This window comes from Coenobita brevimanus, chromosome 92, assembly GCF_032717465.1.
Source record: "Coenobita brevimanus isolate Jiangsu-jjx chromosome 92, ASM3271746v2, whole genome shotgun sequence".
Classification (NCBI taxonomy): domain Eukaryota; kingdom Metazoa; phylum Arthropoda; class Malacostraca; order Decapoda; family Coenobitidae; genus Coenobita; species Coenobita brevimanus.
In genome coordinates, this window is record NC_137045.1 from 15,827,026 (window position 1) to 15,841,694 (window position 14,669).

Below are 14,669 nucleotides of genomic sequence, written 5' to 3' on the forward strand. Positions count from 1 at the left end.
TACCATACATTCATACATATATACACCCAAGTATTCAAAATTACGTACATATAATTTTGCCAGCCATGTATACTCCAGGACAGCATACATCATTTACACTCGGCTCTCTCTCTCTCTTTCTCTCTCTCTCTAATTCATGCACACTCCTGTATAACGTCATGCGCGCTGCTTCCAACCATTTGCATAATCATCATCACCATTCATGCGCCATTTGCCCACGACCATGCATCAGCCTCCTGTGTTCGTGCATGATCTATCGACATGTTAGTGCACGTACGGTCATGCATCAGTGGTACGGTCATGCATCATATAAAAAAAACATGCATGATCCAAAACACATAGTCACCCGCTACCCACATACATATATACACAAGATCTGTAGTGTTATGCACTCTCCACTCAACAGTAAGGAAGAACTATATATGGAGAGTTTATGTGGTCATGCAACTCCCACGTAAAGCCATGCATCACCCACGTGTTGTCATCCACAGCTCACGTGCGCACATCCATCCACGTACACCCACCCACAAACGTACAGCCCACTCACGCAGACATCAACTACGCCCACCCGTACATCCACCTACACCCACTCACATACAAACAACCCCCTACGTAGTCATTCATGTACGAACACTCACCCATCCTCACACACCCATCCACCAACGCGCACACACACACACACACACACACACACACACACACACACACACACACACACACACACACACACAAAATCCCTGGGTACAGCCACACAAGTACACCGACCCACAAACCATTCCCTACACACAATCACTCATGTACACGCATCCACGTACACAGTGATGCAGGGGGCGCTCATGCATCATCCATTTCCATCAGAACTCATCCACCCGGGCTCAACCACCGCCTCCCCCCCCACAGGATTTGAAAAATAAATAACATTCAGGCGGGATCTGCTCCTGACGCGGGGCCAAACAACCAATTTGCCCACCTACCTCTCTCACTCTCTCTCTCTCTCTCTCTCTCTCTCTCTCTCTCTCTCTCTCTCTCTCTCTCTCTCTCTCTCTCTCTCTCTCTAATGTAAGCTACAGTGTTCAACTTTAAATGGTGTTACAGTCGGCATTACCCACTCCCCACACCTCATTCCACTCATGTCAACCAGTGAAGATGAAGATGATGATGAAGATGAAGATGAAACAGATGATGAAAGGGAAGATGAGGGTAAAACACAAGGTGAAAATGAAGATGATGATGTACAAGGTGAATATGAATACGGAGATGATGATGATGATGATGATGATGATGATGATGATGATGAAGATGATGATGAATAAAAAAAACATTAGTTATCTACATTTTTTACTACTTCTATCGCTACTCTTTTCTTTTTTTTCTTCTTCTTCTACCACTACCACCACCACCACCACTACTACTACTACTACTACTACTAATAATAATAATAATAATAATAATAAAACAATAACACCAACAATAATTCATTCTTGTCTCTATCCTCATTTTCGTCTATTTTTATAATATATATACTAACGTTCCTCCCTCTCTCCTGCAGGTAAATTTTCCCAGGTGCAATATCGGGGAAACCATCCATCACACAGGTAAACCAAATTTTAATACCAGTGGAAAATTTTTTGGGTAGGGTACAGAAAGCAAAAAAAAATCACTCCTTACATCTTCAATATTTGGGCTAAAATAGGAACAGGAATTCCATATATTAAGAAAAAAAAAAAAAAGATTGAGAAGATTATTTTAGTTCGTCAAATTTTAAATCAGCTAAAGAAATTATTACCTGAAATTAAAACTAGGTGCATGAATAGTGAAGTTAGTAAATAGATAAATAAATAAATTATAATGTGTGTGTGAGAGAGAGAGAGAGAGAGAGAGAGAATCATATGACAACTGAATTAGGAAATTTAACTTTTAGCAATACAAATTTTCATTACACACACACACACACACACACACACACACACACACACACACACACACACACACACACACGAACATAAACAGACCTACAGACGTGCTCACGTACATACACTTGAGTACAAACAAATTACACAGACACAGACACACACACACACACACACACACATACATACACACAGCCACTACTACCACCATCTGCACCTACAATACCCCTGTCATCACCTCCGCTACCGTCATTCTCTCTCTCTCTATCTCTCTCTCTCTCTCTCTCACACACACACACACACACACACACACATACATATACACAGTCACTACTACCACCATCTGCACCTACAATACCCCCGTCATCACCTCCGCTACCGTCATTCTCTCTCTCTCTCTCTCACACACACACACACACACACACACACACACACACACACACACACACACACACACACACAATTACAACAGCAACAATAGCCTCCCTACCACTATCTTGACTGCCTGTCCCATTACCTACCACAACCAACATTACATCTCAACTACCACCATCTCTACTACCAACATTTTCACCTACACTACCACCATCCGCATCTCCACTACCAGTATTTCCCTCCAATCTACCACCATTATCACCTCCTCTACCAACATTTCTTTCCTCCCTACCAATATCATATCTCAACTTTCACCATCCGCTCCTCTACTACCAACTTTACCATCTAAACTACCACAATTATCACCTCTCCTACCAACATTTCCATCCTCCCTGCCACCAGTACTTGCCTGCCACTACCTCCATCGCATCTCCCCTAACTACCAACATTATCCGGCTCATTACCACCATTATCCTGTCGCTACCACCATCTGCATCTAAACTACCACTATCATCACCTAGACAACCACCATTTCGTCCCCCTTGCTACCAACATTCTCTCTCTCTCTCTCACTACCAACATTACCTCGCTACTACCACCATCTACATTTACACTACTACTATCAACATATCCACAACCAATATTTCATCCCCTTACTACCAACATTCTCTCTCTCACTACCACCATTCTCACTCTTCCTACCACCACTATCAACCTTCCTACCACCATCCACAGCTCTACTACCACTATCTTCACCTGCGCTACGGATATTCCCATCATCCCTACCACAATTTCATCTCCATCAACCAACATTTCCTTCTCTCATATCCACAGTCACGCTTCTACTACCACCATATCCACCTACCACCATCACCACCTCTGCTACCAACATTACCACCTTTCCCTACCACCATTTCACCTCCCTAACTACCACCATTCCCTCTCTCCACCACGATTCTCTCTCAGTACAACTACCACTATCCTCCTGCTACCACTATCTGCATCTGTACTACCACTATCATCATCCTGTACTACCACAATCCTCACCTCTGCTACCACTGTTGTTTCCCTCACTACCTACCACAATTCTTAACTGTTCTCCCAATATCTGCCACTACCAACATCGGACTTCACCTACCAACATCATCGTCTCTCTCTCTCTCTCTCTCTCACACACACACACACACCATCACCCTTGTACTACCACCATCTGCATCCAAACTACCACTATCACCACCTTTGCAACCACCATTCTCTGCCTCGCTATTACCATTTCACTTCCCTAACTACCACCATCACCACTATAACCATTACCATCACCAATATTTCTTTTCCAACCACCACCATCATCATCACTACCACATCACCTTCCCTACCACAACCAATAGGTTTCAACCACTACTACCACCACTATAACCATCACAAGCACCCCTACCTTGTATATATGTCCCCTCTTTACCACCACAACCACCACAACTACCACCAAACATCATCACCATCATCATCATCATTATCATCATCATCCACACCTCTTTTTCCACCACACACAACCTCCTAAACCTCTCCCCTACCATCGTTACCTTCACAACCACACCACTCACAGCTACCACTTATTTAAACCAAACAACCACCGCTATCCCCTACCACCACTATCACCATCACACAACAAAAACAATTATCATCATCATCATTAAATATCTTTCTCCATAACACACCAACAACTACATGCCCACCACTACCACAACTAACACCAATTACAACTACAACCATCTCTTCCAGTACCGCTACTACCAATCTCTCCTACCACAACTACCACCCACTACCACTACTACCACCACTACCACAACTACCATCATCTACTGCAACTATCACAGTTACAACCATATTCCTCACTACCACAACTATCACAACTACCATCATCTCCTACCACAACTACCACAGTAACAACCATCTTTCTCACTACCACAACTACCACAACCTCCTATTACGACCACCACAGTCACTACCACATCTGCCACCACCTCCTACCATTCCTACGACACCACCACCATCCCTACCACAACTACCACCATCTACCACTACTACCACGACTACCACCATCTACAGTACCTCTAATGGTCTCGTTATCGGTCTCAGTATGGGTATTTCCAGGGTGCCGAATTGTAACTACCACCATCACCCCTCGCCTACCAACATTCTCGCTTACATAACAGAGAGAGAGAGAGAGAGAGAGAGAGAGAGAGAGAGAGAGAATTTGATAGTCACTATTCTTATACAACTTTCCATACGATCATCACTACCATTACCACCACTACCACAATTGTCACCACTATCACCAACATTAACCAACATTTCAATAAATACTACTACAACTACCACTACTACTACTACTACGAATAATAATAATAAAAACAACAACAACAATAATAATAATAATAATACGACTACTACTACAACTCCAACTACTACTACCACCACTACTACTACTACTATTTCAGATCCGGTACACCATTATTTTACTATTTATAACCCAAAATTACCACCAAAACATTAACTATATTCTTTTCACTTTAACTTGGCCTAAAATTGCCATGTCTCCATCTTGAATATTCGTTTCTAGCACTAAATTAACGCTAGAATATGGTGCTAGTCACGAAGAAGTTCCACAGAAAGGATGCAGAGCCGTAATATTGTTTTTTTTCTCTGTCATTTCTGCACCACTACCACAACTACCACCATCGCACACCACCACCACAACTACCACCGTCGCACACCACTAACATCACAACCTACCACCATCGCACACCACCACCAACCACCATCGCACACTACTAACATCACAACCTACCACCATCGCACACCACCACCAACCACCATCGCACACCACCACCACAACTACTACCATCGCACACCACCACCACCACAACTACCACCATTGCACACCACCACCATCACAACTACCACCACCACCACAACCACCACCAATGCACACCACCACCACAGCTACCACCATCGCACACCACAACTACCACCGCCATCGCCCACCACCACCACAACTACCACCACCGCAAACCACCACCACCACAGCTACCACCATCGCACACCACTACCACAACTACCACCATCGCACACCACCACCACAGCTACCACCATCGCACATCACTACCACAACTACCACCATCGCACCCCAACACCACAACTACCACCGTCGCCCACCACCACCACCACAACTACCACCATCGCACACCACCACCACAACTACCACCATCGCACATCACCACCACAACTACCACCATCGCACATCACTACCACAACTACCACCATCGCACCCCAACACCACCACAACCACCATCGCACACCACTACCACAACTACCACCATCGCACACCACCACCACAACTACCACCATCGCACATCACTACCACAACTACCATCATTGCACACCACCACCACAACTACCACCATTTCAGCACCACCACTACTGAGAGTCTAATTAACCCCAGACTCCTTGGGTTCCGCCTGAATAAGATGGCAGAGGAGGGGGTGAGGGGGAGAGAGGGGATGAGGGGGAGAGAGGGGTGACGGGGGGAGAAGAGGTGAGGGGTGGAGGAGTGAAAGCGAGAGAAGAGGTGAGGGATGAAGAAGCTGGGTCGGGGTGAGGGGGAGAGAAGTGAGAGAGTGGGAGGGAGAGGGTGGAGAGATGGGGAGGGGAATGGAGTGTGTGGAGGTGGAGAAAGGGTAAAATGGGCAACAGAATGTGGGGAGTGGTGTGGGCAGAGGATGAGAGAGAGAGAGAGAGAGAGAGAGAGAGAGAGAGAGAGAGAGAGAGAGAGAGAGAGAGAGAGAAAGAGAGAGAGAGAGAGAGAGAGAGAGAGAGAAAGCTGGACTGGACTGGGGGAGGAGATATTCGGGGGAGGAAATTGGCTTTGAGGACGAAGTGAATCTCAAGAGAGGAAAGATGAAGGGAGGGGAGGGAAAGAAAGGGGAAGGAATACAAAGGAAAGTAAACATCAACAGAACTTATGGTCCTTTCGAGGCTGCTTGTTACAGAGTAGACTATGACTACGAGATCTGCTAAGGATAGTAAAACAAGAAGGGAAGGGAGAGGGGAAAAAGAAGGGAAAGGAAAAATGTGGAAGAAATTCGGTAAAATGGATGAGGGAGGAGAAGAGAATAGACTTAAGACTGGGTGAGCGGAAGTCTGGAAAAGGCCGTAGCGACTGACGATAAATTTTGAGGTATGCGATAATAGTTGAACATGTCAGACTTTTCTATATATCTGCTAACTGTGCTATGTTATGTGGGATGCAGGCTGATATCTAACAATTACAAGCGTTCCATAAATGATCGTTCAAAAGCTCCATACCACAATGCTTTTGCTTATTTTCTCGTAATTTTTTTTTTCTCGCTAGGGTTATATTTTTTGTGAAGGTTTGATTAACAGTAAAGTGAGAAATATATGAAGGAAGCTTAGGGAAAGTATCAATGGCGTAATATTAGAAAATAATTCGCAAAAGAGGAGGTGCTCAGGAAACTTATCATTCCGAAAAAATATAGAAGGGAGAGAGAGAGAGAGAGAGAGAGAGAGAGAGAGAGTCAAAGGACACGTGGATCTGAAATACAGATATCACAGGAAAGTGGCAAACAAGAAAGTAATATGACAAGGGTAGCGTCGAGATCTGAGGAAGACTGGAAGTTATGAGAGAGAGAGAGAGAGAGAGAGAGAGAGAGAGAGAGAGAGAGAGAGAGAGAGAGAGTCTGTGTGTGGGTAAGAAAAATACATAAACTGATATTAGTACCCAGGTAGCGGCTTGTAAAGGTGTGTGACGAAAAATATAGGTGCGTGAGAGGAGTTCCGAGCCTCAGGGAACGGGATTATTGGCCCATGAAGAGAATGGGACACACAAAAAACGACACAAACCAAAAAAGAAAAAAAAATGAAAAACGGGAATTGTGAGGATGGACTATGGTAATCTGGCGTCCCTCTGTGCACATAGACTCTTGCATCGCCCCCTGACCCCCCTCCCATGCCCCCCTCACCCCTCTTTATCCCCCCTCACCCTTGCATCCCCCCCTCACCGCTCTTTATCCCCCCTCACCCCTGCATCCCCCCCTCACCCCAACAGGTTCCGGAAGCCATATTAAGCCCTGATTTCCCCTTCACCCTTCCTCCCTGCCCCTACCTACTCTCTCTCCTCCAGCATGCATCCTTTTCCCCCATTACTTAACCCCCTCGACTCCTGAAACATCCCTTAACCCCTCCCTCCCCTACTTCCCCACAACCACCATCTTACTCCCCAGTACCCCCACCTCCAATGCATCCCATCTCCCCACTCCCTCTCCCCCCCATACACACACATGTACACCCATCTCTAAATCCTCCTTCATCCACTCGCCGTAAGCCTCCCCCCTTCACCACCACCACCACCACCCCCTCCATCCCCGAACCCCCACCTCCTGCAGCAACCCTCCCCCACCTCACCCCCAACTCTTCCCATCCTCACATACTCTGATACTCTCACGTTCCCTCCCCCACCCCACTCCCCGCTGGACATCCCCTTCCCAAAGCATCCCTCCCCCTCCCTCACTTCCCCGTCCCCTACCTCCCACGCCCACTAACCCCACCTCAACCTCAACTCACCTCAACTGCAAGACATGTACTTATGCTCCCTTGCAACTTCCCCCTCCCCTCCCCTTGCAACGTCCCCCTCTCCCTCCCCCTCCCCTTCCCTCGCTTCCCCTCCCCTTCTCTCCCCAACCTCCCCCTCCCCCGCCATAAATCACCGGGCCTTCATCCTTTCCCTGGGCTACACGACCCTAATGGGATTTCATTCGTTCCTGTTAAAAATGGCTTTCTCACCATTCACTCAAGCTCACTCAAACACACACACACAGTCAGGCCAAGAAGATGTACCACGCGTAGTGTGTGTGTGTGTGTGTGTGTGTGTGTGTGTGTGTGTGTGTGTGTGTGTGTGTGTGTGTGTGTGTGTGTGTGTGTGTGTGTGTGTGTGTGTGTGTGTGTAGCTCAGATTTTTGTCCTTAACCCCTGCCGTCCCGGAGGTCAGTCCATAAATGAATATAATCCGATGTTAAAAAAATTTTCGTGCGGACAGACAGATGGATAAAGAGACAGACAGACAGAAAGAAGGATAAGAGATAAACAGATAGATAAATACGATAGATAGAGAGATAGACCTGTCCCTCTCCATCACTCACCATTCCTCTCCCCCATTCTCGATTCCATCTCTATTTCACCCTCTCTCCATCTCCAGCCATTCTCTTCTCCCATTTCCTCTCCTACCTCTTCCCTCTCTTCCTCTCCTCGCCACCACTTTTTCCTCTTCCTTCCTTCGTCCCCTCTCCACTCTCTCCTCTCTTCCCTCCCCTCTCCCTCCCTCCCCCACTCCCCCTCCCCCCATCTCAGCTATTTTATCCTCAACTTCAGCTGTAAAAAACCACAACACGACCCAACACGCCAGATTCCACCACCACTCCCGCCACTACCACTACCACAACCACCACCATCACTACCACTACTACAGCTACCACTAACACCACCACCACCACCACCATCACAACTGCTGCAACCACCAACAACCACCACCAACAACAGCAACAATCCCTCTTCATTTTCTTCTCTCTCTCTCTCTCTCTCTCTCTTATACTTCCTCACCTTTAACTCTCGTTCCCTCCATAACCCCTTTTTTCCCCCTCCCTCCTCTACCTTCATAATGATGATGATGATGATGATGATGATGATGATGATGATGATGATGATGATGACTTTCAATCAAGAGACGCTTGTTTTTATTTTTTTAATGAAGGCTTGAGTGTTATGTAAGAGAGAGAGAGAGAGAGAGAGAGAGAGAGAGAGAGAGAGAGAGAGAGAGAGAGAGATTGGTTAGTTGGAAACTCAGGTAGTAAAAATGGAAATAGGTTATCAAGAAAAGATTAGAAACAACATGAGAGAGAGAGAGAGAGAGAGAGAGAGAGAGAGAGAGAGAGAGAGAGAGAGACCAGAACCTTTTCCCTAATCATTTTTCAATACCCCTATAAAATCACGTACACACGGAGCATATTTCTCCCCTAACACAACAAGCATTTTCCTTATTCTCTCTCTCTCTCTCTCTCTCTCTCTCTCTCTCTCTCTCATACGCCTATCTTTAAGGACGACATCTCAAGAAGGAAGAGGAAAGTACCTTAAGAATATATACTCTACTTTAAGGAAATGTGTGTCAAGGTAGAGGGCGTCTTGAAAGGAGGAGGAGGATGTCTTAAGGAGAAGGGGCTGAGGAGGAGGAGACCTTGTTTATCTCCTTTAATCTGATTAGGCATTTCTCCTTCAACTTCTCCTACCTCCAGACGATTTTATTCAGCTTAGGGGAGGCTTTTGGAACTGGAGGGGTTAGACAAAGCCATCGCTAACCCCTACAAAAAAAAAAAAAAAAAAAAAACTCCCCCAAAATAGGAAAAAATAAGAAAAATAAAACAAGATTAATGGGTTGTTAAATTGGTCTGTCAGCTGTAAGAATGAATAATGCATCATCAAACGAGACCAAAATCATCGTCCAGAGAGGGTTAAGCCTGAATATCCCCCACCCTACATACACACACACACACACACACACACACACACACACTTGAGGACCCACCACTTCAGGGAGGGTGAAATTCGAAGCATCTCCCCCCCCCTCCCCTTTTACCCTCCTTATTTATAACTTATTTATCTTTATTGACAGGGGCCCCGATAATCGAACACAGGATGTTAGTTATGAAAATGGTAATCGATCTGGTCCGGAGGAAGGGGAGAGGAGAGGAGGAGAAGAGTGGAGAGGAACAGACAAGAGAGGAGGGAAGGAAACAGGATAACCGGAGGAAGAAGAAAGAGGAGAGGAGAGGAGAAGAAATGGCAATTGAGAAAGGAAGGAAATAGGATAAACAGAGGAAAAGGAAAGAGGAGAGGAGAGGAGGCGAAAAGGCATGTGAGAAGGGAAGGAAACAGGATAAAAAGAGGAAGAGGAGTGAGGAGAGGAGGAGAAGAGCTGAGAGGAAATGCCAAGAGAGAAAGAAAGGAAGCAGGATAGGAAACGAAAGGAGGGGAAGGTGTGGAAACAAAAGAGAGAGTAAGAGGAGGGAAGGAAAAGGGTGGGAAGAGAGAGGGGAAGATGAAAGATGAGGGAAGAGGAGGGGAGGGGAAGATGACAGGAAGGAAGACGAGAGAAGGGAAGATGAGAGCAGGGGAGAAGAGACAGGAGTGGAAAAGGGAGAAGAAGAAAACTCGGGTAAAGTAACTAGTAGGAAAAAAGGGAAAATTTAGAGTGAAATGAGGAAATGAAAAGGAAAGACAAAATAGTGAAGAGAATAGGGAAAAGAACTAGACAACACCCACAAAGACCTTTAAACAAACCAAAACAAAATTAAGAAAAAGAGAACAAAAGAAAAGACAGAGAAAATACAAGACAGAAAAAGAGAAGAAAAAAGACAGAAAAGAAAGAAAATATACCACAAAATCTAAGAAAAATAAAGAAAAGAGAAGAAAAAAAGACAAAGAACTACGAAACAGGGGCAGCTGTACATATAGTTACATAAACCACACAGACTTAACGATCCCGCAGAGGTGATAAGGCCATAACACCAACACAAAAACTTGGCCCATAATCACATAAGTTTAGGGGAGGGGGGGGAATACGGCGGAAGTCTCTCTCTCTCTCTCTCTCTCTCTCTCTCTCTCTCTCTCTCTCTCTCTCTCTCTCTCTCTCTCTCTCTCTCTCGCCACACCCACCATAAACTGTACTAGAAAAAAAAAAGAGTAATTCTGGGTAAGGACGCTTAGAGAAAATTTTATGGGAACGGTAGAAAGTAGGAATTAAGCTGATAATCTTGAGTCTTAAAGATACTGTGAACAAATCTACCGAATATAAGTTCTTACCAGGAAAAAAACAAAGAAAAAAGGAACCGAAAAACTTTTAGAGAGCCAAATTGAAAGAGAGAGATAGACAGACAGATATACAGATAGAGAGACAGATATGAGATTGGATAAAAAGTGCTGTGGTCTGCATTAATTGTACCAAAAAGTGACAGACAAGAAACTGGAGGAACAGACAGAGGCCGAGAAAAACAGTCCCTTTCTCTCTCTCTCTCCCTCTCTCTCTCTCTCTCTCTCTCTCTCTCTCTCTCACACACACACACACACACACACACACACACACACACACACACACACTCCCGTAGTCAAAGTTTCCTCAACCTCACGGCATAACAAACTCTGCCACAATCCCAGCGTTGTTTAGTCACCTCGTTTAGACCCAGATGGAGAGAGAGAGAGAGAGAGAGAGAGAGAGAGAGATGGGAGAAGAGAAATGAGGGAATAAGGAACTGGAAAAAAAAAAACGGAAGGAGAAGAAAACGGACAGAAATGGAAGTAAAGGGGAATAGAGACACAAGGTGTAGGAGAGAAAATGTACGAGTGGAGACAGGAGGGAGAGAAAGGCAAGGAAACGAAAGGAAACTGAAGGGATGCGAAGGGAAGGAAAGGAAAGGGGGAGAAGGGAAGGGAAGGGAAAAGTGGAAAATAAAAGTGGAAAATAAGAGGGGGAGTAAAATGGAAGGGAAGAAAATGTAGTGATGAAGAAAGCCATGAAAGAAAGGCAGGGGATGGGTCCACAAGGGGCGAAAGAGAGGGAAGGAAGAGAAAAAAAAAAACAGGGAAGGGAAGGCCAGAAACGGGAAAATAAGAGAAAAAAGAAGGAAAGGGGTAAGAAGGAATGGAATGGAGGGCTGAAGGCAACTCACGTGCGAAGCAAGGTAGGGGGATATTTATTGCATTGGCCACTGGCACGGGACTATGAAGCATGGAGGGGCAGCAGGAGGAGGGAAAGAAGAGGAAGAGGAAGGTGAAGGACGAGGAGCAGAAGAGGGAGAGGGAAGTGAAGGACGAGGAGCAGAAGAGGGAGAGGAAGGTGAAGGACGAGGAGCAGAAAGGGAAGAGGGAGGTGAAGGACAAGGAGCAGAGGAGGGAAAGGGAGGTGAAGGACGAGAGGGAAAATAAGATAGGGATGAAGGATTACACAGGATTACACAGGAAAGCAAACAGCAACAGACCTTATGGTCCCTTCGAGGCTGCTTGTTAGAGAAAACTATGACTACAAGATCTAACTCTACATGTTGAAGGATAAGGATAGGAAAGCAAGAAGGCTCCCCCCACCACCAAACCCTCCAGGAAAAAGTGAGAAAAACCACCATGCAGCATGGAAAAACTGACATGGAAATTTTATAGGAAACACTGGAAAGGAAAAGTCACATTCTATAATACTTTATCTATAAGCTACCCGATAGAGTAACCTGAAAGAGAAAGTAAACAAATAAAATAATAGTTACGGCATGACATTATAAACCAGTTACATTGAGTTAATGGGAAGTCTGTGGACATAACGTGGAAGCTACACACAAGGAGAAGAAGAGGAAGAAGGTGAATGACGCGGAGAAGAGGGAAGTCAATAACGAGGAGAAGAAGAGGAGAAGAGGGAGGTGACAGACGAGGAGGAGAAGATGAGGAGAAGGAGGTGAATGACGAGGGGAAGAGGAAGAGAAAAGGTAGGTGAACGACGAGGAGAAGAAGAGGAGACGAGAGAGGTGAAGGACGAGGAGTAGAAGGAGAAGAGAAGAGGGAGGAGTAGGACGAAGAGGAGAAGAGGGAGGTGAAGGACGAGAAGAAGAGAAAAGAGAGGTTAAGGACGAGGAGGGGAAGGAGAGGAAGAGGGAGGTGAAGGACGAGAAGTAGAAGAGGAAGAGGGAGGAGAAGAAGACGAGGAAGAAGGAGGCGAAGTACGAGTAGACGAAGAAGAGGAAGAGGGTGGTGAAGGACGAGGAGGAGAGAGGAATAAGTAGAGCAAAGGAAGAGGACGAGAGAGAAAGAAGACGTGCCCAAGAGGACGAGAGAGGAAGGAGGTGGGAGAAAAGAGGAGAAAGTGGAGCTGGAGGAAAAAGAAGAGGGAGGGGAGATGAAGGAGAGAGAGAGAAAAATAAAAAATGAGAGTGGGAACGAGGGAGGGGGAGAGGAGTACAAACAGAAATGAGGAGAAAATAAAAGGAAATAAAGAGAACAAAAGGTGTCAAGAGGAGGAGGAGGAGGAGGAGGAGGAGGAGGAGGAGCAGGAGGAGGAGGAGGAGAAACTAAAAAAAAAAAAAAGAGTAAAGTAATGAAAGTGAAGCAAACTCGATGAAATAAAAGAGAAAACAAGAAACAGAAAAAAACAATAAAACCGTGGGTGTGTGTAAAATGGATAAAGGATGCGGGAGGCGTGAGAGTGGAGGGGAAAAAAGGTGAGAGAGAGAGAGAGAGAGAGAGAGAGAGAGAGAGAGAGAGAGAGAGAGAGATTTGCCCCTCACAATACAAAAGAAATACAGAATTGCTAGAGAGAGAGAGAGGAAGAGGAGACACAAGAAAAACTACTATCAAGATCTAAGTGGATGGAAGGAATCAAACAAAAGCAGGAACAGGGAGAAAACGAATAAAAGGATGGGGAAAAAAGGTAAAAATAGGAAGAGGAAAGAAAGAATAGGAAAAGGAAGGAAAATTGGAAGAAAGGAGAAAAAAGAAAGAAAGAAAAAGGAAAGGGGGAGGAAAATATAGGAACACAAGGGAAAAATAGGAAAAAGGAGGAACAAATAGGAAGAGGAAGGGAGAAAATGAAAAAGGAAGGGAAAAAATAGATGAAGGAAAAAAGAGGAAGAGGAAAGGAAAAATAGGAAAAAGATGGAAAAATAGGAAAAGGTAAAAAAACAGATGAAGGAAAAAAGAGGAAGAGGAAGAAAAAAATAGGAAAAGGATGGAAAAATAAGAAAAGGAAGGAAAAATAGGAAGAGGAAGGATAGAAATAGGAAGAGAATGCCGAAAAGAGAAGGGAAAATAGAAATATAATCAGAAAATGGTGACGAAAGAAGGGAATGGAAGAAAATGAGAAATTGGGCAGGAAGGAAGAAAAAATAGACAAAGAAGGAACGAATACGAAAAAAAATTAAGCAGATAACTGGGGGAAAACTGAGCACAGAGGGAAAAAAAGAGCGAGAAAAAAGTATAATAATCAGAGGAAGAAATGTGAAGAAAACAGATAACGAAAGAAAGTGGGATGAGAAAAATATAAAAATAATCAGGAAGCAGAAAAAACAAGACAAATTAAAAAAAAAAGAGAAAGAAGAAAATATGCTAAGTTGGGGAAGTTGAAATATATGAAAAAAGAAAAAAAATACGAAAAACAAAAGGGAAAAGAAAAAAAGACAAAAGGGAGATAAAAAAAATAAGTAGATAAAAAATGGGTTTATCGATAAATTAATCATCATTACTTTGGAGTTCCCTTTTTCTTCCTTTTTTTTTTTTTTTCAATCG

The 14,669-nt window shown here is 44.7% G+C and overlaps 1 protein-coding gene across 1 annotated transcript in view; it reads left to right on the forward strand.

The window, feature by feature from the left end:
* The first annotated feature begins 223 nt into the window (after positions 1–223).
* Positions 224–14,669, forward strand: part of LOC145412102 (neuroligin-4, X-linked-like) — a 204,794-nt gene continuing 190,348 nt past the window's right edge. Inside the window, exons 1-3 of the mRNA XM_080282019.1 lie at positions 224–263; positions 1,096–1,239; positions 10,024–10,048. Of these exons, the coding sequence (XP_080138145.1) occupies positions 224–263; positions 1,096–1,239; positions 10,024–10,048 (209 nt within the window). The remainder of the gene's footprint in view (positions 264–1,095; positions 1,240–10,023; positions 10,049–14,669) is intronic.